At 34.0% G+C, this 22,414-nt stretch overlaps 3 protein-coding genes across 3 annotated transcripts; 2 read left to right on the top strand and 1 right to left on the bottom strand.

Annotated features, from left to right (window-relative positions):
* The first annotated feature begins 422 nt into the window (after positions 1–422).
* Positions 423–3,198, top strand: LOC112802565 (cytochrome P450 82A1). Its single transcript, XM_025845829.3, has 2 exons — positions 423–1,670; positions 2,460–3,198. Exons 1-2 carry the CDS (start codon positions 741–743, stop codon positions 3,087–3,089), a joined length of 1,560 nt encoding a protein of 519 aa, XP_025701614.1. The 5' UTR covers positions 423–740; the 3' UTR covers positions 3,090–3,198.
* Positions 3,199–3,962: 764 nt separating this feature from the next.
* Positions 3,963–7,522, top strand: LOC112802563 (probable inactive receptor kinase At2g26730). Its single transcript, XM_025845828.3, has 2 exons — positions 3,963–5,295; positions 6,706–7,522. The coding sequence occupies exons 1-2, from the start codon at positions 3,963–3,965 to the stop codon at positions 7,242–7,244; spliced, it is 1,872 nt and encodes a 623-aa protein (XP_025701613.1). The 3' UTR covers positions 7,245–7,522.
* Positions 7,523–20,862: 13,340 nt separating this feature from the next.
* Positions 20,863–21,399, bottom strand: LOC112802562 (uncharacterized). Its single transcript, XM_025845827.3, has one exon. It carries the CDS (start codon positions 21,397–21,399, stop codon positions 20,863–20,865), a length of 537 nt encoding a protein of 178 aa, XP_025701612.1.
* Between the last annotated feature and the right edge of the window lie 1,015 nt (positions 21,400–22,414).

Genomic DNA, 22,414 nt, shown 5'->3' with positions numbered 1-22,414 from the left:
AATTAGTCGATTAACTAGCGCAAAGATACAAAGTTAAAAGTTAAATTTATTTAAATAAATAAATAAAATTTAGCAACAACGTGACACGAAACCACAATTTAAAATTTTTTTTATTTATCTTTTATAATAAGACTGTTTTTTTATATGAAAAAATATTGATTTTTTAAAAAAAAATAGAATTATTTGGTATAATTATATGTGAGTAGATTTTGCAGATAAAAAGTTAACATGCATAATTAGTGTTAGACACATATTAGAAATACACAAGGTACGTATTAAACACGTGTCATCATTTTGGCAACACACAAAGTGCGTATTAAACATGTATTATCATTTTGGCAATACACAAAATACATATTAAACACCTTTTTTACTCTTTCACCATTCTATAATATACTTCAAATATCAATATTCAATCAAAACACCATCTTTATCTTCATATTAAAAATAAAATAAGTTTTACAGGGCATTTGTTATAGTACTTAAATTCTCTAATTTACTTTTTAAAATAAAAAATAAAAAATAAATTATATAAAATTTATTAAATATTATTTATTTATCATTTTTAATAACTTAAGTATAATGTGATACACTATAGTATTCACCTAAAAATAATCTCTCTTATAATGATCCCAACTCCCAAAATATTTGTAGTTTAAATCCAATATTGATTCCTCAGCAAGTCTAATTCAGACTTGAGACACCTAACCTTAAGAAAAAGAAAAGAAAAAAGAAGCAAAATGGATTCTTCAACCCTAAATTACCAAAATGCCACTGTAGAATCTGGAATTGCATCTGCAATAGTCATCTTACTCTGTTTCTTTCTGTTTCGTTTCATCATCAAATTCGGTCATCATAGTAGAGAACCCCCAACAGTGTCCGGAGCATGGCCAATCATCGGTCACCTTCCATTGTTACGCGGTTCAAAGCAGCTCCACATAACTCTAGCTTCCATGGCCGACAAGTACGGACCCCTTTTCACCATCAAGAGTGGCTCCAAAAAGACCATAGTACTCAGCGACTGGGAAATGGCGAAAGAATGCTTCACCACCAACAACATGGCGGTTTCCACTCGCCCCACAAAGCTTGTCGCCAATGAAAACCTTTCATACAACGGAGCCATGTTTGGTTTCGCGCTGTACGGTCCATACTGGCGCCAAATCCGCAAGATTGTGACGTTAGAGCTCCTCTCGAATCGCCGAATCGAGCAACTAAGCCATATTCGTGTCTCTGAAGTTCAAGCTTCAGTGAAAGATGTATACAGAAAAAGAAATAATGACGAAGAGTATGTGTTGGTGGAGATGAAGCAGTGGTTTGCTGAATTGATCTTCAACATGGTTTTTAGGATGCTTGTTGGGAAGAGATGCTTTGGATTTGGTGGTTTGGAAAATAATAACAGGTGTTTGGAAACGATAAGGGAGTTCATGAATTTGTTGGGGGTGTTTACAGTGGCAGATGTTGTTCCTTTGTTAAGGTGGTTGGATTTTGGGGGCTATGAGAAAGCAATAAAGAAAACTGCTAAGGAGTTGGATGATTTTGTAAGAGAACATCGCCAAAAGAGGAGTTTGTTAGATGAGAAAGATTTTTTGGATGTCATGATTTCGGTTTTTGATGATGCGTCAGGTCTTGATGGATTTGATGCTCATACCATAATCAAAGCCACAACATTGGTACGTGTGTTTTATTTTTACCACAATGATATATGAGCTCTTTTTTATTTTTATTTTTTAATGTCAGTTTTTGTTCACCGTTATTTTTTAAAAAAGAAAAACACGTTTTTTTTTATGGTTTTTTGTTAAGTAGACACTGACTTTTGTGAATAATATAAACAATAAACTCTAAAATTAGTTCAATAAAATAAAAACATATTACACTTTTAAATTATTTATCTAAATCTTAATATTACCTTTATAAATTGAATATCTGAGATATATATATATATATATATATATATTGTTTACATTGTTTAATATTTTTATTATCTACCTATATTTTTTTTATTTTGTTAAAATATGAATATTTTATTGTTTAAAATCTAAGGGGAAAAAACACACACATATATAGCTAGATATCTAATTGGTTTTAGACTAATAAATAGTTTATATACACTAGTAAATTTTGATATTTTGGTTGTTGACTCAAAATTATTAGCCTTCTAATACCACGTGAATTTCATTTATATCATTGATTATGTAAAGAGTAATATTAGAGAACAAATATTATAGCAGTTGATTTTATTTAATATTATAATAAGTTGCTAAGTAAATTTATTATAAATTCACTAAAAATAAATTTGTATAGAGTTTGTTTAAATTTTAAATATTTGTTATAATTGAATTTTAGATGTTATTGTTTCTAAGACTTTTGAATGATGACTGTTAAATATTGACTCTTAAAATTATTTCTTGTTTAATTACCTTTTTGAGAAATTATCTTTACCCATTCAATTTATTTGGCAGTCTATGATTACTGGAGCAACCGATACAACCACTGTTACCCTTACATGGGCAATGTGTATGCTATTAAGAAATCCCCACACATTGAAAAAAGCAAAAGAAGAACTCAATACCCAAATTGGGAAAGAGAGACGCATACTTGAGTCTGATCTAAGCAAATTGCAATACATTCAAGCCATTATTAAGGAGACACTAAGATTGTATCCACCTTCTCCACTTGGAGTGCACCGTGAATTCACAGAAAATTGCAATTTAGGTGGATACCAAATTAAAAAAGGAACTCGATTAATTACAAATCTTTGGAAAATCCACACCGACTCTTCTATTTGGTCAGATCCATTAGAGTTCAAGCCAGAAAGGTTCCTCACAACTCATAAAGATGTGGATGTTAAGGGTCATCATTTTGAGTTGTTACCATTTGGAAGTGGTAGAAGGGCGTGTCCAGCAATATCTTTTGGCTTTCAAATGGTTCATTTTATTCTGGCTAGCTTTTTGCATTCCTTTGAGATCTTGAATCCTTCCCCTGAACTTGTTGACACAGATGGAACCCTTGGAATCACCCATGTCAAAACTACTCCACTTGAGATACTTGTTAAACCGTGTTTGATTCCCAATTGTTATGAGACCATGTAATAATATTAGATTAGGCACATATGACATAATCCTTGGTGTATTTTTGCTTTCTAAACTATTATGTCTTATTTGTCTCCTAAACTATAGTAAAAGTATATAATTTTGGTCATAGGTGTGTTGCTACTTCACTTAATAGTAGTTAATTATGAGACCAGGTGATCATGTCTAGTAAACCATTCTAAGAGGGTGGGAAGGGTGTACCAAGAATTAATTGGAAGTTAATTCAAAAATCAAGAAAACTAGGAGGTCTTGGAGTGGGGAATATTGTTATAAAAATGCTAATAATGCACAAACTTATTATATTATTGGACTATCCTGCAAGAGTTCTGGTCTCTTAAGTCAGGTTCGAATTTGGAAAATTAACATGAAATTTCAGTCACATCAGATTGGGTTATATGATGTGGGATGATAAAGTTCAGATACCGGTGATTCAGTCAGATAAAAAAATGATAACAATGCCATCCTTTTCATATTGGTAAATTAAAAACTTAAGGGTAAAGAATCCCTTTCACACCTAAGTATTAACGAAGAGGTAGAAAAAGCCAAATTGGAGAAAGACGACGTGCTAATAAATAATAACGCGACACATTGATAAGTTTGAAACACACACTCACTGTGATACTGTGACCATTTCAACATGCCGGCAGCCAAATTCGCTCGTTACTTTCTGCCCTTTGGCTCATTTACTGGGCTTCTCATTCATAATAATATTACACACAACATTTATAGCTCTTCTTAATTATTTCCATTTGGCAACTTAATCTAACATGTCCTAGTTTCTTTAAGTGAACATTATTATTGTCTTCATGGATCATACATGTTTTCATTTCTTCTAATTTCAGATCATTTTTGAAAAAAAAAAAAAAAGAAAGAATGGGTCTGAAACTCATATGGGTACCCTCCATTTTCATCATCTCGTTGTTCCTAAGTGTTAATTCAGAGGAACAAGTGGTGAAGCAAGCTTTGGTGAAGTTCATGGAAAAGCTTGCACCAAATAATGCACCACGAGATTCCAAGAATTGGGGTTGGAACCTCACATCAGATCCATGCACTGATCATTGGCACGGTGTGATTTGTCATTCGGACAACAAAACCGTGATGAGCATAGTTCTTGAACATTTAAATCTGAAAGGTGTTCTAGATGCTACTTCTCTTTCCACTGCGAAGTCTCTTATGCTCCTTAGCCTAAAAAACAATACTCTACATGATTCTGTTTCGGAGGACATAGGGAACTTGAAGTCCCTAACTCATCTCTATCTAAATGGTAACCGATTCTCCGGAAAGCTTCCGATCTCTATTGGGAAAATAACCAGCTTGATGAGGCTTCATGTTTCCGATAACAACTTCTCCGGAGAGATACCTGAAATGTCTCGTCTTTCGCAGCTGGTATCTTTTCTTGCAGACAACAATAACTTCACCGGAAGAATTCCTCATTTCGACTTCTCAAAACTTCAGTTGTTTAATGTCTCAAACAACAAGTTATATGGTCCTATTCCTGATGTTAGAGGAAAATTCTTTCAAGATAGCTTTTATGGTAATCCCGGTCTGTGTGGAAAACCACTTGCTAATGCATGTCCACCTGCACCTGCACCTGCAGCTCCTCTTCCTCTTCCTCTTCCTCGGCCGCCTCCGAATTCATCGCACAATGGTTTTAAGCTTTATTTAGGATACATAGTTCTTTGTTTCATGGTGTTGGCTTACATTGTCCTGAAATTGGTTCGAAAATTCAAGATAAAAGACAGAGCATTGGATGAAATGCAAAAGACAGAGAAGGACAAGCCTAATAGTGAAGCTTATTACAATTCAAGTGGATCAAAGAGTGGAATAATAACTGGAATGAGATCAGAGAGTTCATTTTCATCTTTGGAAAGCGGCATGGCTTCAGCTTCCGGTCTTGTGGTTCTTTCGAGCGCAGAGTATAAGGCGCTGCGGTTCGAGGACTTGCTTGGTGCTCCGGCGGAGTTGGTTAGGAGAGGGAAGAATGGAAGCCTGTACAAGGTGATGATGGAGAATGGGATGGTTTTGGCAGTGAAAAGAGTCAAGGATTGTGGGATTTCAAAGCAACATTTTCAGGCAAGGATGGAGATCATAGCAAAAGTGAAGCATTCAAGAGTGCTTCCACCTCTTGCATATTATTGCTCTCATCAAGAGAAGCTCCTTGTCTATGAATACATGCACAATGGAAGTCTCTTCATGTTGCTTTATGGTAAGTGATGAAAATCATGACTTCATACTTTCTGAATGATTTAGAGGGTTCAAAATTCTATCCAAACCGAATTAAAACTAAACTAAAAAACAAAACCGAAAAAAATCGGTTTAGTTTTAATATTATTCTTGTTTGCTTTTTGGTTTTAATTTGTAAAATCGAGCCAAAAGAAAATTGAACCGAAAATATATAAAAAATTACTAGAGAATCGTTAAAATTTATTGTTTTTTGTCATTATTTTTAGCTATTAACCTAATTCTTTTAAATATTGATGATAAACCGATGTCAAAAATAATAAATTCTAATGATCTTCTAGTATTTTTTATATATTATATATTAATAGATAAAATATTATTTCAGTCTCTAATATTTGAATTAAATTCTAATTTAGTCCCTAATATTTTAAATGTTATATTTTAGTCCCAAAAGTTTTAAACACATTTAATGTTATCTCACTTTTAAATTTGATATGAATAATTAATGAAATGAATAACATGAATGTTAACATTTTTAGCTAAGCCATATCTTCTTATTTCAATATATTAAAAAAACATAATCAAAATATTTTTGTAACATTTTCTCTTTTCATTCTCTTTTTTGTATAAAATTTTAAAACTAGCAATAAATCATTTGTACTGGTGATCGTTGGAGAGACGATTTCATTTACATACTGAAATTGTTCGTGTTAATTTAATAGTAACAATATTAAATCCGTTTAAAATTTTTTGAAATTAAAAAGGACGTTTGAAATTTTTTTGACAAAAAAATAATAAATTTAAAATGTTAAAAACTAAATTAAAATATAACCTAAATATTAGAGAGCAAATTAATATTTTCCTCTATATTACTAATTCATAATTATACTTATAGAATATGTATGTATATGTATATGCTTAGTTGCTTACAACTATATGACTTTGTGTTCAAATAATTTTTATTCGCTTCCTTTATTCCGTTTTGACATTATTTTCTCAGATTCTATGTTTATATATTTTTATAAAAATATCAATAAATAATAAAATTTTTAATGAAGTTACAATTCAATTTCTATATTTATAAATTTTTTTATGAAAACTAAACCATATCAAACCATAGCAAGCTGAAGTTAAATTTATGGTTTGATTTTTTTTATTTTTTCCCTTCTCAAATCCTAACAAAAAAAAATCATCTTTAACGAAAAAATTTGGATACGTAATTAAGCATACACACAGCAAGAGCTGGTGAGGCTCCACAAATTAGCATAATTAATTAATTATTAATATAATTTTGAAGCCAAGACTGAGTATGAAGTATGGTAAGCAATTTTAATTTCTGATTGCTTGTTAATTTTATAATTTTCTCACATGGTATACTTTACTTACTAGTGCTTAAAATTATTATTTGTCTTCAAACTTGAATTATGAACACAAGGATCCCAAAGTGGCGGGCACCACTCTTTTGGTTGGCGGAGTAGACTAAAAGTGGCGGCCGACGTAGCCGCGGCACTATCACACATGCATGAGAATCTGAGAGAGAGTGAAGTACCATCACACGGCAACTTGAAATCAAGCAACATCTTATTTGACAACAACATTGATCCATTCATAAGCGAATACGGCCTATTTGTGACCGAAAATAATAACCAACACTACTACTACGGTGTCAAAGGTGATATCTACGCCTTCGGTGTGATACTCCTTGAGATGCTAACCGGGAAAGTGGTTAAGAATAGTGATGGGTTTGGTGATTTGGCGAAATGGGTGAACTCGGTGGTGAGAGAGGAATGGACAGTTGAAGTTTTTGACAAGTCACTAATCAGAGAAGGTGCATCTGAAGAGAGGATGATGAGCTTGTTGCAGGTAGCGTTGAATTGCACCAGTGCTTCCCCAAATGATAGGCCAAGTATGAATCAAGTTGCAATGGTTATAAGATCCCTGAAGGAGGATGAAGAAAAATCAGTGTCCTTCTGACTCACAAGCAAGCTTTAATTTGATTCATGTGGAGCAATTGAGAATTTTAGACTCTACGTAGTAACTATAAGGTTCTATTTTGAGAAAGAAATAAGGAAAGTCAGAAAGGATCTATTTTGTTACATATTGATGATAAGTACCAATTTTTTGTAATGGAATTTAATCAGCGTCTGATTCCGATGAGAAACCAAAAGTAAGAGCTGATTTCCGTGGGAAAACGAAAAGCACTAATGTCAAATAAATCTATTTCAGTGATTGTGGCTGGATTTGTACACAAATTTAATACCCACCAAAATCAGTATATTATATATATAGATAAAGAAAACATCGAATTTATCTTATTTAATATTTATTAATTATTATAATAATTAATATTAAATAAAATAAATTGTTATTATTTTTTATTAAATTTTTTTAATTATTAAATATTTTTAATATATATTTTATATTTTAATATATTTTTTATTTTAATAATTAATTCTAATGACTAATTTTTATATTTAGTGTAATTAATTTAATGTATAGATAAAATATATTTTTTTTTAAATTTTAAAAATATTTTTAATATTTAATTTATTTTAATTTTATTTTTAACGTTTTATATATATTTTAATTATATCTTTTTCTATTAATATTATTAACGAAGATAATAATATAGTAATTAGATGCTAACATATCACTAACATGTGACAATCTTTGACGGATAATCAGTATACATTAACGTAAAATTGTCATGTCATATGTTGTTTAATTAAGGATTGTAACTAAAATTTATCCAAATGTCTGGAATAAAATTAAAATCAAACATTAAAAATAAAATTAAAATAAAATATAAATATTGAAAATAAAAATAATATTTATTATTCAATCATTTTTATTTAATAAAAATTATATTAATAATATTTTTTCAATACATTATTTTTATTGAAATTTTTTAATAAAATAATAATTTATATTAAAATTAGAAATTATGAAAGGTATTACATATACATCTTAGAAAATTATGTAAAAATACTTTTTAGAACGTACCACTTTATCTTTCTATACTAGTAAATTTGGAAGCGATATGGCATTTTAATAGAATTATGAGTTTTCTTAAAAATAAAATTGTTCTAAAAAATAAGATCTTTCTATCAAATATGTATATATGTGCAAGTTACAAAATATGATCTAATGATGATTTTTACCAACTATATAGGTATAGTTTAGTAGGTCTTTAACTATTTTCACTTCTCAATATTTTCATGGTGAATTTTATGATGTTTTTTGTTTGGTGTCGAATTTTTGTTTAAATTATTTTTTTATAATAATTTTTAAATATTTAAATATTTTTAATTTTTATACTTTTTAATTTAAAATTAATTATTTAACATATTTTAACAATTAAATAATATCTTTTAGGCATCCTACCAAATACTTATTTTCATAAACATGGATTCGTGTATTTGGTTAGAAACTTTTAAATTAATTCGTAAATTTTGTGTTTCTTGAAAAAGATCAAAATTGGTGAAATTTGCAATGACAGAAATCACATAGAACTTTTCTTTTACCAATTCTTTCATTTTCGTCTTTGGTCAAAGAAAATGGGTGTATTACTTGTGGCCCACTATAATTCACACTCTCCATTATTTTTATTTTTTTTTTTGTTTCTATGATTTCTTCAACTCAATTGGTTCATCCCCAAGCTTGCCACCCTTCACTCCCACTTTTGGCCTTTGTCAGGAGAAGTGTTGTTTGCTTATGTTGAATCGCTAAGTAAAGATCCAATCACTAGAATCGCAAGTTTAACGGCATTCAATATCCAAGGAAGCGGACTGAGCTAAAACTTAATTGAAAACCAAATCCTAACCCATTTTGATGATTAGAAAATAGAAACCTAGGTTTTATCCTTATTTTTTTCTCTCCCAAAACCTTGTTCCGATCCTTTATATCTTCTTTGACTTTGTTGGTAAATGTTGTTGCATTTCTTTCTTTTTTGTTTAAGGAAGAGGAAAGAATTTTAATTATTATTAGTATTGTTATTATTGTTTTTTTTTGTTTTATTGCAACATTTTTAATGAGAACAAAAAATCTTTTATTTAAGGGATACAAGGATAGGAAGATTTTGATCGATGAATATATATCTAAAATAAAAGTTGTTCAGCATGCTGTAGAACGAGAGAACAAAGTCAAAAGAGAGGAGCAGGTATAAACGTCTTTTTTTAGCGTTTTTGTGACATGTTTCGGATATAACTTATTTGTTGATAATGTCGCTAATTTTGCATCTACTATTTGTGTTGATTTATTACTTTAGTTGTATCCTGACATTCACTCAACATTTTATTTTGGATAGCTTTATGATATGTTAATTATATTCAAACTACTGAAACTGATTTACAGAATAACTTGAGGGAGAAAAAATAAGAGTTTCAAAACAAGAAGGAAAGAGAAAAGCAAAAAATGGAAAGAAGGTAATATGAAGAAATTCAAGCTTCATTTGTGGAGACAACCCTTTGGCATAACTTTTATTCTATATGTGCTATTGTTAATCTTATGGTTATCTTTAGGATGAATTTGGGATGTGGTTGAAATGGAGAAATTTTTTTTTTTATCTAAATCTATGTGCACATAAATCTTCTAATTCATGCATATCTCACCCCTAGAGCATGTACAGAATTTTTTGATTGAAGTTTCAAGCGAAGACATAGTTTGCGATGAGATCACAAATCTTATTTATAAATGAACCTCTTATAGTCTGAACATATATTTTTTTCTTTTTTAACATTTTAATTGCAATATCATAAGTTTATTGAACTTGAGACTAAGATATTAAATCACTTACAATCATACAGTAAAAATTTCATTATATTCTAAATCTACGATGCCAAAAGTTGTGAAGCCAAAATTGGAGAACAATAATAAATGATAATATTTTTCTTTACAAGATAATTAGTTATGTTGATCTTGGTCTAGTGGGTAGCAAATAAAGCTATCAAGAGTTGGAACCTCAACTTTAAAAGGAACAGATCGGTGAATTCGGTTAAAAGCCTCGCTTCTCTGAAATTTTGGCATGCAACTTTAAAGGATTTCCGCTATATTAATAGGTAGACACGCATTTTAGCTCATCATAAATAATTTTTAACAATTAACTTCTTTTAGAGATGAATGTACTTTTTACTTCCCACTTCTTCGTAAGATTCTCTAAGATATTTCTTATTAATGTTTCTTTGGAATAACTCTTCCCCATAGCATTCAGGTTGTTGATAATTATTGAAAATCTTTCGAATATCTAATCGATGCTCTCATCCTCGTTCATGGTGAGCATCCGGTACTCCTTCATAAACATGTCTATTCTTATCTCTCTCACTTGTTTAGTTCCTTCATGGGTGAGTTTGAGCTTGTCCTAGATTTTCTTAGCAGTTTTTCACTTTAAAACTTTTCTATATTCTTCAAAATTATAGCACAGTGCATTAAGTTAATTGCCTTGGCATTGAGTTCAACCTTCTTCTTTTCTTCCTCTGTCCACTCATTGTCTTCTTTTGCCACCACATATCTATCAACCATTTTGCTTTGTTGGAATATCAGATCCATTGACAATAATCTTCCAGAAATTGTAGTCGATTGGCTGCACGAAGATTCTCATTCTCTCTTTCCAGTATGAGTAGTTGCTGTCGTTAAAGTAGGGAGGTCTATTGTTGGACTGCCCTTCAATAAGTGTGTACGCCATGATGTTAGCACCCATATTGTTGACCATGGATCTTTACTCTAAGTTGTGAAACTTGATTCTATGAGACCTTAATTGATAAAACTGCTAGAACTCGAGAAGGGGGTTGAATCAAGTTGAACCCAGAGGTGAACTTCTTTAGCTCTGTTTTTTTTTTTTTTTTTACGGAAGCTGATTATGCAGGAAATTTTTTTTGTTTTGTCTCTAAAACCAGAAATAAACAGAGAAGGGAAGAAGAGAATGAGGCCAGCACGTATTCTAATTCGATTTTCTAGTGCCATGAAATCTACATCTATTCTTCACCACAACCATAGCGAAATTTTCACTATAATAAACTAGATTACATACACCAATACCAGTAAATTATAAACCTAATTCATCTAGTATTAAATTCTAAGCTTATACCCAAATTTAGCTACCACCAAGTGCTGTCCCAACTTGACAAAAGAGAACTCACTGGTTCAGTCAGTCACCAAGTGCTATCCCAACTTGGCGAGGAGAACTAAACCTTAGTTCAACAAAACCAAATTACACGAAAACTATCTTGGCTTTTTCATGCATTTCTCTTATTTCTTTTGGCATAGCCTTTTTATATTTTTCTACTCACAATCATAAGTCTTTTTCTCAATTACAAAAAGATAACATTAGATAGCCATAATACTAAAATTTTAAATGAAGCTTAAAGTTGAAAAAAATAATTCCTGCTCAAGTGTGAGTAATGATGCTCCAATGGCACTCTTTTTTCCTCGCTTCAATGATGTTGTGAGCCTTGCTTTATAGAATGCAGTTTGTTCTTCAAAATTTTTTCATTGTCTCTTCCAATTTCTAGTACCCTTTTCCTGTTACAGTCGTCTTCTTTGGCATTCAATACTTTTTTATTTTGCTCCACTACCTCTATTGTTCTTGTATTTTGTTGTTGCCCTACTAACCTTTGAAATTTTAATTCTCTGCTATCCTTGAAGGTGCTGTCTTCCTTGGCATGCAAAATTTTTTCCATTTTGTGCCAATACAGCTGCTACTCAATGCACTGCGTTTTTGTTTTGCTCTTCCAAACTCAGCTAGTGACCTTCTGCAGTTTGATCTTGTAATGTCCTTGTGTCCTTTTTGTCTCTTACTTCTTTTCTAACGTTGCCAACTGTTCGATTTTTTTTTTCTTTGATCAACTATGAATTGTTGAACCCTTTCTCTTAACTTCATGAAACTAATGTGTTGCTCACCATTACATGTGGGCTGAAGCTTGTTCTTCAAATGTAATGGGCTCATATTTTGATTTGGCTGAAGCAACATAAGCTAGCTGAGATGAACATATTGGGCCTGCAACACTAATACATACATTAATTACACATGGGTATATTCAATTCACTGGCACACACGTAATACAATTATATATTGCTTATTATAATTATTTATATTAATGTATCAGTTATTTATACCTTTAATTTATAATATTAATATCTAACTTTTTTCATCATATAAGAGAGAAATAATTAATGTGTCTCTAATAATATTTTTATATAATTATTTATAGTTATCTTTTTATAATAATTTTGATAGATCATATGAAATATAATTAATATATAAAGGCAATAAATATAAGTTATAATTTTTGTAAATTATGTTCATATTATTTAAATGTGTCATGATCGAGCTCAAACCAATTCCCCATGAATTTGTGGTGAGTTAAACTTTAATATTTGTAAGTAGGTTTTATTGTTAAAATATCATTCCTAAGGAAAATGGCAAGGATCCTAGAATTTGGAACAGAGAAGAGTATCAGCGGCTAGAACATGAATCTTTCTTCATTTTTATGGATAATCTCCCTGAAGACATATCGAAGAGAGAGTTATTCCAGTTGTTCAAATGGATTGGGTGCATGAATGATATATATCTTTCCCGAAAACAAAAAAATGGTGAGATCTACATTTTTGCCTTCATACAGTACACAACGAAAGGGGGCCTTGAAAGTTATAGCAGAAATGAATCGACTTAGACTGAGGGGTAAAATTATCTTTGTGGGTGAGGCTAAGTACAGAAGAATGGCCGAAACCACGAACATAGATAAGGGACAGAAAGGAGAAGACAAACTTCACCAAACTGTTAGGCAGCCACATCGGGAAGTAGGCAACGAGGGTCCTTCGTCAACGGGACATGAAGTACGGACGAAGAAAATCATAAAAACCTCACTTGAGAATGGAAAGACAAGGAAAGTGGAAGTAGCAGTGGCGGAAGAAAATCTGGAATGGTTATAGAGAAGTTTAGTAGGAACTACGACGAAGCCTATGAATTTCATCGCTTTGAGGGATATGATTACGAAGAACGTGCCTTCTGTCACCCAAATTCGGGAAATAGGAGCGTACAAAGCTCTTTTGACATTTGATAGTGTTCTGCATGCTGAAGAAACATACAATTTTAAATTGAACTGTCTCTTACAATTCTTCCACCGGGTATGGAGGTAAGAGGAGTTGGAGCATAGTGAAACGAGAAGGGTATGGCTCGAATGTTTTGGAGTTCCGTTGCATGCATGGTCATTCAACACCTTCAATATGATAAAAGGACAGTGGGGAGAAGTAGTTGGGTGTGTAGAAGAAATAGAATTGTGCAGCTCGTTCACTGTAGGTCGTGTGCATATTAATACATTCATAATGGACGTTATTCAGGAATGGATCCATATCACTATTGGTTCCGGTGGCTTTGATATTTTAGTGAAGGAGGTTGTGCATGAGGCGTGTGGCTTGCAGTGCAGGAAAATTATGGTTGATAAGGAGTTTACTATATGTGAGATCTGGAATCAGGATATCGTAAGTACAAGCCCAGGCAGGGAGGACGATCATGATGAAGGTTTGTTAATGGTGATGAAACAGGGAGAGGACGATGAGAAGGACAGATTAGTCATTCCTGAGGTTAATTTGAATGAATGGATTAATCACAATATCAATCATAATCGCGGAAATATCGTAACTGATCATGTAGTTAATGGAGTCAATTAAGGGAACGCTGATCTTGGGGGTGGGAATGGTATGAGCTACGATGTAAAATCTGATAGAACTGTTACATGCGCGTTTAGTTCTATGGTTAATGGGCTGAAAAGGGGGTCAGCTAAGAAAAAAAAGTGGGTATCACTAAGGCTTGGGCCAGGCATCAAGAGAAGGAGAGGAAAGGAAACTCTAGCGGGTTGGGCCTAAATGCATTAGCTACTGGGCACGCTAATAGTGGAACTACGTTGGGCTCCCCAGGTCAGATGGTGAACCTGCAGCGGGTCACTAGTGTGCGAAGAGGTGATGCTCACCCTGTTGACAACATGGCCATCGTTGAAGAAGACGGAGACATATCCGCCGGGGATGGCCAAAGAGGAAGCCGGTGGGCAGCAGTACAGAAGAGCCATTTGATATGCGATGGGGTTGACCGTACCCGACCTGTTGGAGATGCTGTTACTGTCATGGTCGATGTTGGGGGCCATGGCTTTGAGGGCAGAACATGGGCTCCATCCGCCGAGGTCATGCTATAGCCTAATGGCAGGGCGGTTCAGATGGTGGTGGAAACTGGTGAGTGGGGGGATGCTCATGACAAGGAAGTTGAAGCAGCTGCACGGGTAGAGGAGGGAGTAGTGAACGCGGTTGAGGGTCACTCTCTGGAGTTTGTTGCAGAAACAGGGGTTGGTGACGTAGATGCTAGCAATCTTGAACTAAAATTTGTTGGAGGTAATTTACTTTATCAATATGGCAGGAGGTTCGCTCTCGGGCGTGATAAGGAAGGCTTTGGAAGAGCTGATTCCAGGTAGGGAGAACTTGACAACGATGTGGAGGATAGTGACACTCAGTGCTTTAAGTTAGAAAAGCAGATGCTGGAAAACAAGAGAACTTGGGAGCTGGCAATGGTGTCAGGTTCTATGTTGTGCAATGAAGAAGATGACATCATGACAATTTTCCAAGCATAGAATGAAAAAATAGCACAGAAAAGGAAGATGAAAAAACAGAAGGCGAAGATGAGACAGTGCAGACCCAAAAATAAAAAATAGGTGTGTCAAAAAGTTTTAAATGATTTTTAGTTCTTAGAATGTTAGGGGGTTACGAGGTGATGGAAAGATGAGAATGGTGAATGACCTAAAAGATAAACATAATTTGAACATATTAGGTTTGATTGAGACTAAAAGACAAGTAGTGACGAGATTTGACGTTGCAAGAATTTGGGAAAATGATGGTGTAGGGTGGGAATATGTAGGCTCTAAAGGTGCATCTGGTGGACTTTTGATAATTTGGGATGAATTAATTTTTAAAATGAATAATTGCTATAAGGGGGATAGGTGCTATGTGTTGAAGGAGTCTTGTTGAAGAATAATTTCAGCTGTGCTATTGTCTTGGTCTTTGGTGCGCATAGTGGAGATGAGAAGAGTCATGTGTGGGAGGAGTTGAGTTACATTGCTGGGTTATATCAGGTTCCTTGTTATTTCATGGGAGACTTTAATGAGATAGTACATGTGGAGGAACAGAAAGGTACTACTAGTCTACCTCTATCTGCTAAAGATTTCAAGAATTGGATACAAGATATGCACGTAGTGGACTTACCGCTCACCGATCATAAGTTTACATGGTTTCGAGGCCGTTCATGCAGTTGTATTGATAGAGCTCTGGTTCGTTTGGAATGGCTGGAAGAGTTTCCAGAGACTCAGTTAAGAGGTGGTCCAAGGGATTTGTCAGATCATTGCCTTTTAATAGTGGAAGAGAAAACTCTGAGGGAAGGTCCTAGACTGTTCCGTAGTCTGGACTCGTGATTTACACAAGAAGGTTTTATTAGAATGGTTAAGGAGGAGTGGAGAGGTTTAGGAGAGATGTAGTTCACAGATAAATTGAAGTCGTTGACGGTTCCATTGGAGAGATGGCATAAGGCCAACTTTGGTGATATAGATAAGAAAATTTTGAAGCTTGAAGAGGAGATCAAGAAGATTGATGATATGGTAAGGGTGGAGCGTATGATGGAACAATGGAGGCTAGAAGAAAGGCGTTAGCTACTTGCTGTGAGAAGTGGTATGTTAGGAAAAAGGTTCACTGGAAACAGATGTCCTGGTCTCGACAAGCGAAGGACATGGACAAAAATACAAGATATTTTCACAATATAGTTTCAGCAAGAAGGAGAAATAATAAGGTTGATGCTTTAGTGGTTAATGGCAGATTGGTGAGGAATCAAGCTAGAATAAAAATAGCTATTAGAGAGTTTTACAAAGATTTGTATCATCAGGAAGTTTCACCTATGGTAGGGTTCAGAGATGGTCTGATGGAAATGATAACTGAGGAAGACGCTGGGACCTTGGAGGCGATGCCATCGGCTGAGGACATTAGAGAGGCAGTGTGAAATTGTGAGTATTCCAAAGCGCCAGGTTGTTATGGGTACAACATGAATTTTATAAAGAGGTGTTGGGATGAGATTGTATTTGAATTCATGGCAGTTGTGTTGGATTTTTTCAGACGTCTAAGCTGCCCGTAGATGCCAATATAATCTGGGTGGCGTTGGCCTCTAAATTCGTTGGTAGAAAGGAGATTAAAGACCTGAGACCTATTAGTATATATGGTGGGGAGTATGTATAAGGTTATTTCGAAGGTGCTAGTTAGGAGGATGAGGTTAGTTATGCCAGGATTAGTAGGAAAAACTTAGAGTACTTTTGTAAAGGAGAGAAAAATTCATGATGGGGCTCTCATTGCGTGTGAAACTATACACTGGCTTAAGCTGAGGAAAAAGGAGGCAGTTATTATCAAGATAGATTTCCAAAAAGCATATGATAAAGTCAAGTGAAGTTTTGTGGATATGGTATTGCAGAAGATGGGTTTTGGGCGCAGATGGAGGGCATGGGTTATGGAGTGTGTGACCACGGCATCTATGTCGGTCTTGATAAATGGTTTGCCAACTAAGTCGTTCAAAATGGAAAGGGGATTAAGATAAGGGGACCTGCTTTTTCTGTTCTTGTTTGTGCTAGTTGTGGATGTTCTGCATAGAATGGTTAGAGAGGCAGTTAGGAACAGGAGAATATCACCATTGGTGGTTGGGAGAGACAGTATAGAGTTGTCACATCTTCAATTTGCTGACAACACTATTTTGTTCTGCCCACAAGAAGAGGAGACTATGAAGAATTACAAGCGGCTTCTGTGATGCTTTGAGTTGATGTCAAGTCTAAGTGTTAATTTTGATAAGTCCAGTCTGATTCCAATCAATTGCGAGGAGTAGTGACTATAACGTATGTGTAGCTTATTGGGTTGTAAGGAAGGAACCCTTCCTGTTAAATACCTTGGAATTCCCTTAGGAGCAAATCTGAGGTTGGTAAAGACCTGGAAGCCTATAATTGACAAGGTGGAGGTCAAACTCAGCCTTTGGAAAGCTAAGGTGCTAAACAAAGCCATAAAGTTGGTGCTTATCAAATCAGTTTTAAATAGCTTGCCAGTGTATTATTTGAGTTTATACAAGATGCCGAAGGCTATTGCTGAGAAATTAATCTCTTTGCAGAGAAGATTCTTTTAGAGCAAGGAGAATGGTAGGAGTGGTATGGCTCTAGTGAGATAGGAATTGGTACAGGCTCCGAAGAAGGTAGGTGGGTTGGGGGTTGGAGATGCTTTGGTTCGTAACACTACACTGTTGTTTAGGTGGTGGTGGCGGTTTGCACAGGAAGAGTGTTCGTTGTGGAAGAAGGTGGTATGTTCCTCTAATAATCTGAATCTGTATGAGCTATTGCCCACTCAAGTGCTACCTACCAGAGGAAGTCCTTGGAAGGATATCTGCCAAATACAATTCAAAGAGCAACATATAAGGGATAAGATGATTACAGGCTTGTCCATGGAGATTGGTGATGAGCAACAGACTCGGTTCTGGGAGGATGTTTGGTTACATAATAAAGCTTTGAAAGATCAGTTTCCCAGGATTTTCTCTATTTCAAACCAATGCGGATCGGTTATAGGGGATTGTGGGTTTTGGGATGGTAGAGTGGATTTGGAACTTCCAATGGAGGCGAGAGCTCTTTCAGTGGGAGCTGGATCTTCTGAGTCAGTTACATGAGATTTTGATTCCTGTGAGGCTAGTAAATAACAGAGAGGACATAGTTGTTTGGAAATATGATAGATTAGGTGTTTTTTCTACTAACTCATTCGTGCAGGTATTGCAGGAGGAGATGCTTCCAGAGGATGTAACCAGTTACAGCTTCACTAAGACCATTTCAAAAGGTTTAGTTCCGCCAAGAGTGGAGCTGTTTGCTTGGTTTATCTTGATAGACAGGGTGAATACAAAGGAAAGACTGAGCTGGCTCGGGATTATTAGTCAGGATGATATTGGTTGTGATTTTGCTTGACAGGTGTGGAGTGCGTGGATATCTGGTTTTGGCCGCCAGTGGTCTTTTCCAGGTTTGATGAAGGAACATTTTTTTAGCTGGACAGAAGAGCTGCATCGAAAAGAGGATCGAAAACAGTGGTTGATGGACTTCTGTGTGATCATTTGGTTGAAAAGGAATATGAGGATATTTTAGAACAAGAGCAGATGAGTAAAAGAAATCATCAACATGACCTTGCTTAGTTGCAATGAGTGGAGAGGTGTAAATTCCTTAGGTTGTTGATGGCTATGCGGGAGATGACATGAGAATTTTTTTCTGTTGTTGTGTTAACTTTTTTAATTGTTTGTTTGGTTTGTTGTCTAATTTTGGTTGCTCCACTTTATTGTGTTGAGCTCTTTTGTTTAAAAAAAAAAAGTAGACTTTATTGTTAATAATATAGACTCATATTTAAACTTAGTCTGATTTGATTTTACTTCTAACTACTGAAATGACTAGTTGATCATTTGATATGAATATATTTTAATTTTGGCAAATATTGTATCGATAATTGATTCATGTTACTTAATTAGTGGTCACAAATTTTCATTGTTAAATTTGTATAAACCAATTTAAGACACTCAATACAATTAAAAGATATTGATATGAAATAACTATTATAATATATTTATCAATTTATATCAGTATTAGACTAATACTTGTGAAACAAAAATTTACCCCAGAATTAAAGAAAATCACATATCTAAAATAAACGTCTAAGTCAGCTATTTAAAAAAAATAAAAAATTTATTTATTTAATTAATTTTAGAGACTAAAATGCAGTGTTGTAAAAATCGAACTAGATTGACCGGTTTAATAAAAAAATTGGTGAATCGGACCGTATAAAGTTGAAAACTGGTATGAATCGGTTAAACTCGGTGCGAACTCGGTAATACTCGGTCCAATCGAACCGATTAAGGGTTAAATTTTAACAAAATTTTAAAGTTGAGATTCAAACCCCTCCCCTTTTAGAAACGTGACATTATTCACAGCTACCAGACTGTAATGATTTTCGTTATTATTAAAGCAAATTATAATATATATACATATCTTCTATCAAATAATTTTTTTTCTATCTAATTTATTTTAAATTTAGTTATAAATTCACTTATTCTTAAATTAATTATATTTTTATTTAACAATAATTATAAATTTATTTATTTTTTTCATAATTATATAATATCTATTAGTTTTATTTTTTAATAAATACTTGTAGTATATAATAATATAATAGATATAAACTAATTAATAAATTATTAAAATTTATAAATAATAATTATTTTAATATAAAAATAATATAAAAATATTTATAAAAATGTTAAAATAACAAAATACTTATTGTTTTTTGTTCATATTATTTAGAATAGCTTAATATTTTTAAAATATTAGTAAAAATATGTATTTTAAATTATAATTTTAAATTTTTGACTATTTTTATTTTTTATTTGCATAGTACCGAATCAACCAGTTCAATTAATGACCTATCAATTGAACTAGTGATCCATTGACCCAATAACTTATCCGATTCGATTACCAGTTTGGTCTGACAACTATGCTAGAATGGATATTGACACCATTATTTCCTTTTGTCGTTTGGAAAATTAGAAGATAGGAACATTTCCCTACCTATCAAACATCAAAACCGCACTCAAAGCAAATAACATAAGCTGTTCCAACACGCTCCTAAGAAAATATTTATCCAGTTCCTGAAGCAACCAACAAAAGTCCAAAACACATGTATAACTTGCTACATTACCCAACAATTATTATACTTGTCATGAATTGACAAAGAACAAAAGTAGAGAGATATTTAATTTTGAGTTTTTGACAATAGACGGATCCCCAATAATTCTGACTAGCAATTAATTTCGTTAAAAAATGAATTCGCAAGCTATCAAAACTAAGTCTATATTATCCATTCTGCAGCTCCTAAATAAACAAATAATGTTCAAAACAAATATGTGAATACTGAATACTTTGTATCTTTTACCATTACGAAGCATTTGGACCCAACAAACTCTTCTTTAATCACATATCCTAAACCCGAAATATTCTTTTATTATTACCCACAATTCTTCTTGCCCGCCCATAGTTTTTCTTTTTTCTTTTTTTAATACACGTCACCAACCATTGAGAAAAAACAAGGGCATGACATTGAATTATTGATATTATCTCTTAAACCAAACTTAAAAATATCCTTTTATTACTTACAATCTTTTTACGCCATAATCACAGTTTTTACAGGAGCTACAAGTTTCCATAATCTGCGCAACACCCTGGTACTAAATTATCTCTAACACACGTTATCAATTGAGAAAAAAACATGATATTAATCTGCTATTAGTACTCTACTAACAGATATTAATGATGAACATTATATACAGTAGGAAGTAGGAAAATATATCTGTCAAAAAGAAAAAGGATAATATAAAATAAATAAATTACTATATTAGTAATAAGACCAAAAAAGGGAGTCTCCGCCACGCCACGCCACGCTGATGATGATGACGTTAATCTCGCGCAATAAGCGCAGATACCCACTAGGCGCAATTTAGCCTAAACGGCGCTTTCTCTTTTCATCCAAAAACGACGTCGTCTTCACTCACATCAGTAGTAACGGACTTGAACGGAGGAGCGGCAGAAGAAACAGGAGCAGCTGCGTAACGGCACGAGAAATTCCGAAACCCTTCATAACTATGGTCATCGGAATCTCCGTTTTGTCCCGGGCCCTCGTCGAAGTTCAGCGCGTAACTCAAGGGGTCGTATTGGTATTTCCCCACTTGCCCGTAACGACCACCGTTTCCTCCCCCACTACGGCTACGGTTAAACCGCCGAATGAAGGTCTTCCAGCGTGGCCCCGCGACGATCTCTGACCACTCGCGCACTTTCATGAATCCACGCGCCCACCACCGAACACCGACGCTTCCGGTCACCGCCTGGGTCTGGGACTCGGACCATGACCTTGTTCTGACGCGCTCCCACCACGCGATGCCGACGCTGGCGGAACGACGGGAACCGAAGCAGCAGGGAAAGCAGAAGGTGCAGCGCGCGTTGGATAATAAAGAGTTTGACCTCTCTTCACCGGTTCCGGTGAAATTAGCTTCGGGGGACATATCACTGAACACTTCAATTTCAATTCAAAACTTAAAATACTATGGTGGCTGTGTTTGTTGTTTGGGTTATTTTCTTTTTGAGGAGGCGAAGTAGCAAAGTGAAGTTAAAGGAGGAAGGTGCATATGGTATGCTAGAGTCTAGACTCTAAATAATATATAGCATGCTAACTAAGAAGGGTGCTGTGACAAGTGACTTGTGAGGCGCCGCTAAGCGCTAACTCAATCATGAAGCACTCATTGACTTAGTCAGCACCCACTTAGACAACTGTGATTTTTGTTTCTTTGTGACGTTAATTGAGATTGATTAATTTATCTTTTCTTTTCTGGTGAGGGCATTTATGTAATTTGACTGTGGTTGGTAAGAGTAATTGGGTAAGAGCCGTTGCACATAAAGATTTTCTTTATGGATGTTGTTGATAGAGTATCTACATAAATTAATTAATAAATTGGAGTTAAATGTGGGATTAGCACAAATATTGGTGGTAGGGGTGGGAGCTGGTGGGACAACCTTTAGGAGACATTATAAAAGTTAGGTTTATCTATAATGTATTTTAAGAACATAAATTAAAATTATAAATTAAAAAAAATTATTAAAGTTTTACGAAGTTTGAGAAAGTGATTAAGAAGATTGATGACTTGGTAAGTGTTGGGGTGTATGATGGAACGATGAAGATTAGAAGAAAGGCGCTGGTTATTTATTGTGAGAGGTGGTATGTCAGAAAAGAAGTCCATTGAAAACAGATGTTTCGGTCTCGACAAGCAAAGGAGATGGACAAAAATATGAGATACTTTCACAATATAGCTTCAGCAAGATGGAGGAACAATAGGATTGATACACTGTTAATAAACGGAAGGGTGGTCAGTAATCAAGCTAGAATAAAAATTGCTATCAAGAAATACTACAAAGAATTATATTGCCAGGATAATTCTTCTATGATGGGCTTTAGAGATGGTTTGGTCAGTAGGATAGAGCAGGAGGACTCTGTAAGTCTAGAGGCGCTGCCTATAGCTGAGG

The sequence above is a fragment of the Arachis hypogaea genome, chromosome 5, assembly GCF_003086295.3.
Source record: "Arachis hypogaea cultivar Tifrunner chromosome 5, arahy.Tifrunner.gnm2.J5K5, whole genome shotgun sequence".
Classification (NCBI taxonomy): domain Eukaryota; kingdom Viridiplantae; phylum Streptophyta; class Magnoliopsida; order Fabales; family Fabaceae; genus Arachis; species Arachis hypogaea.
Note: the sequence above shows the minus strand (reverse complement) of the source record. Positions and strands in the feature narration are given on the sequence as shown.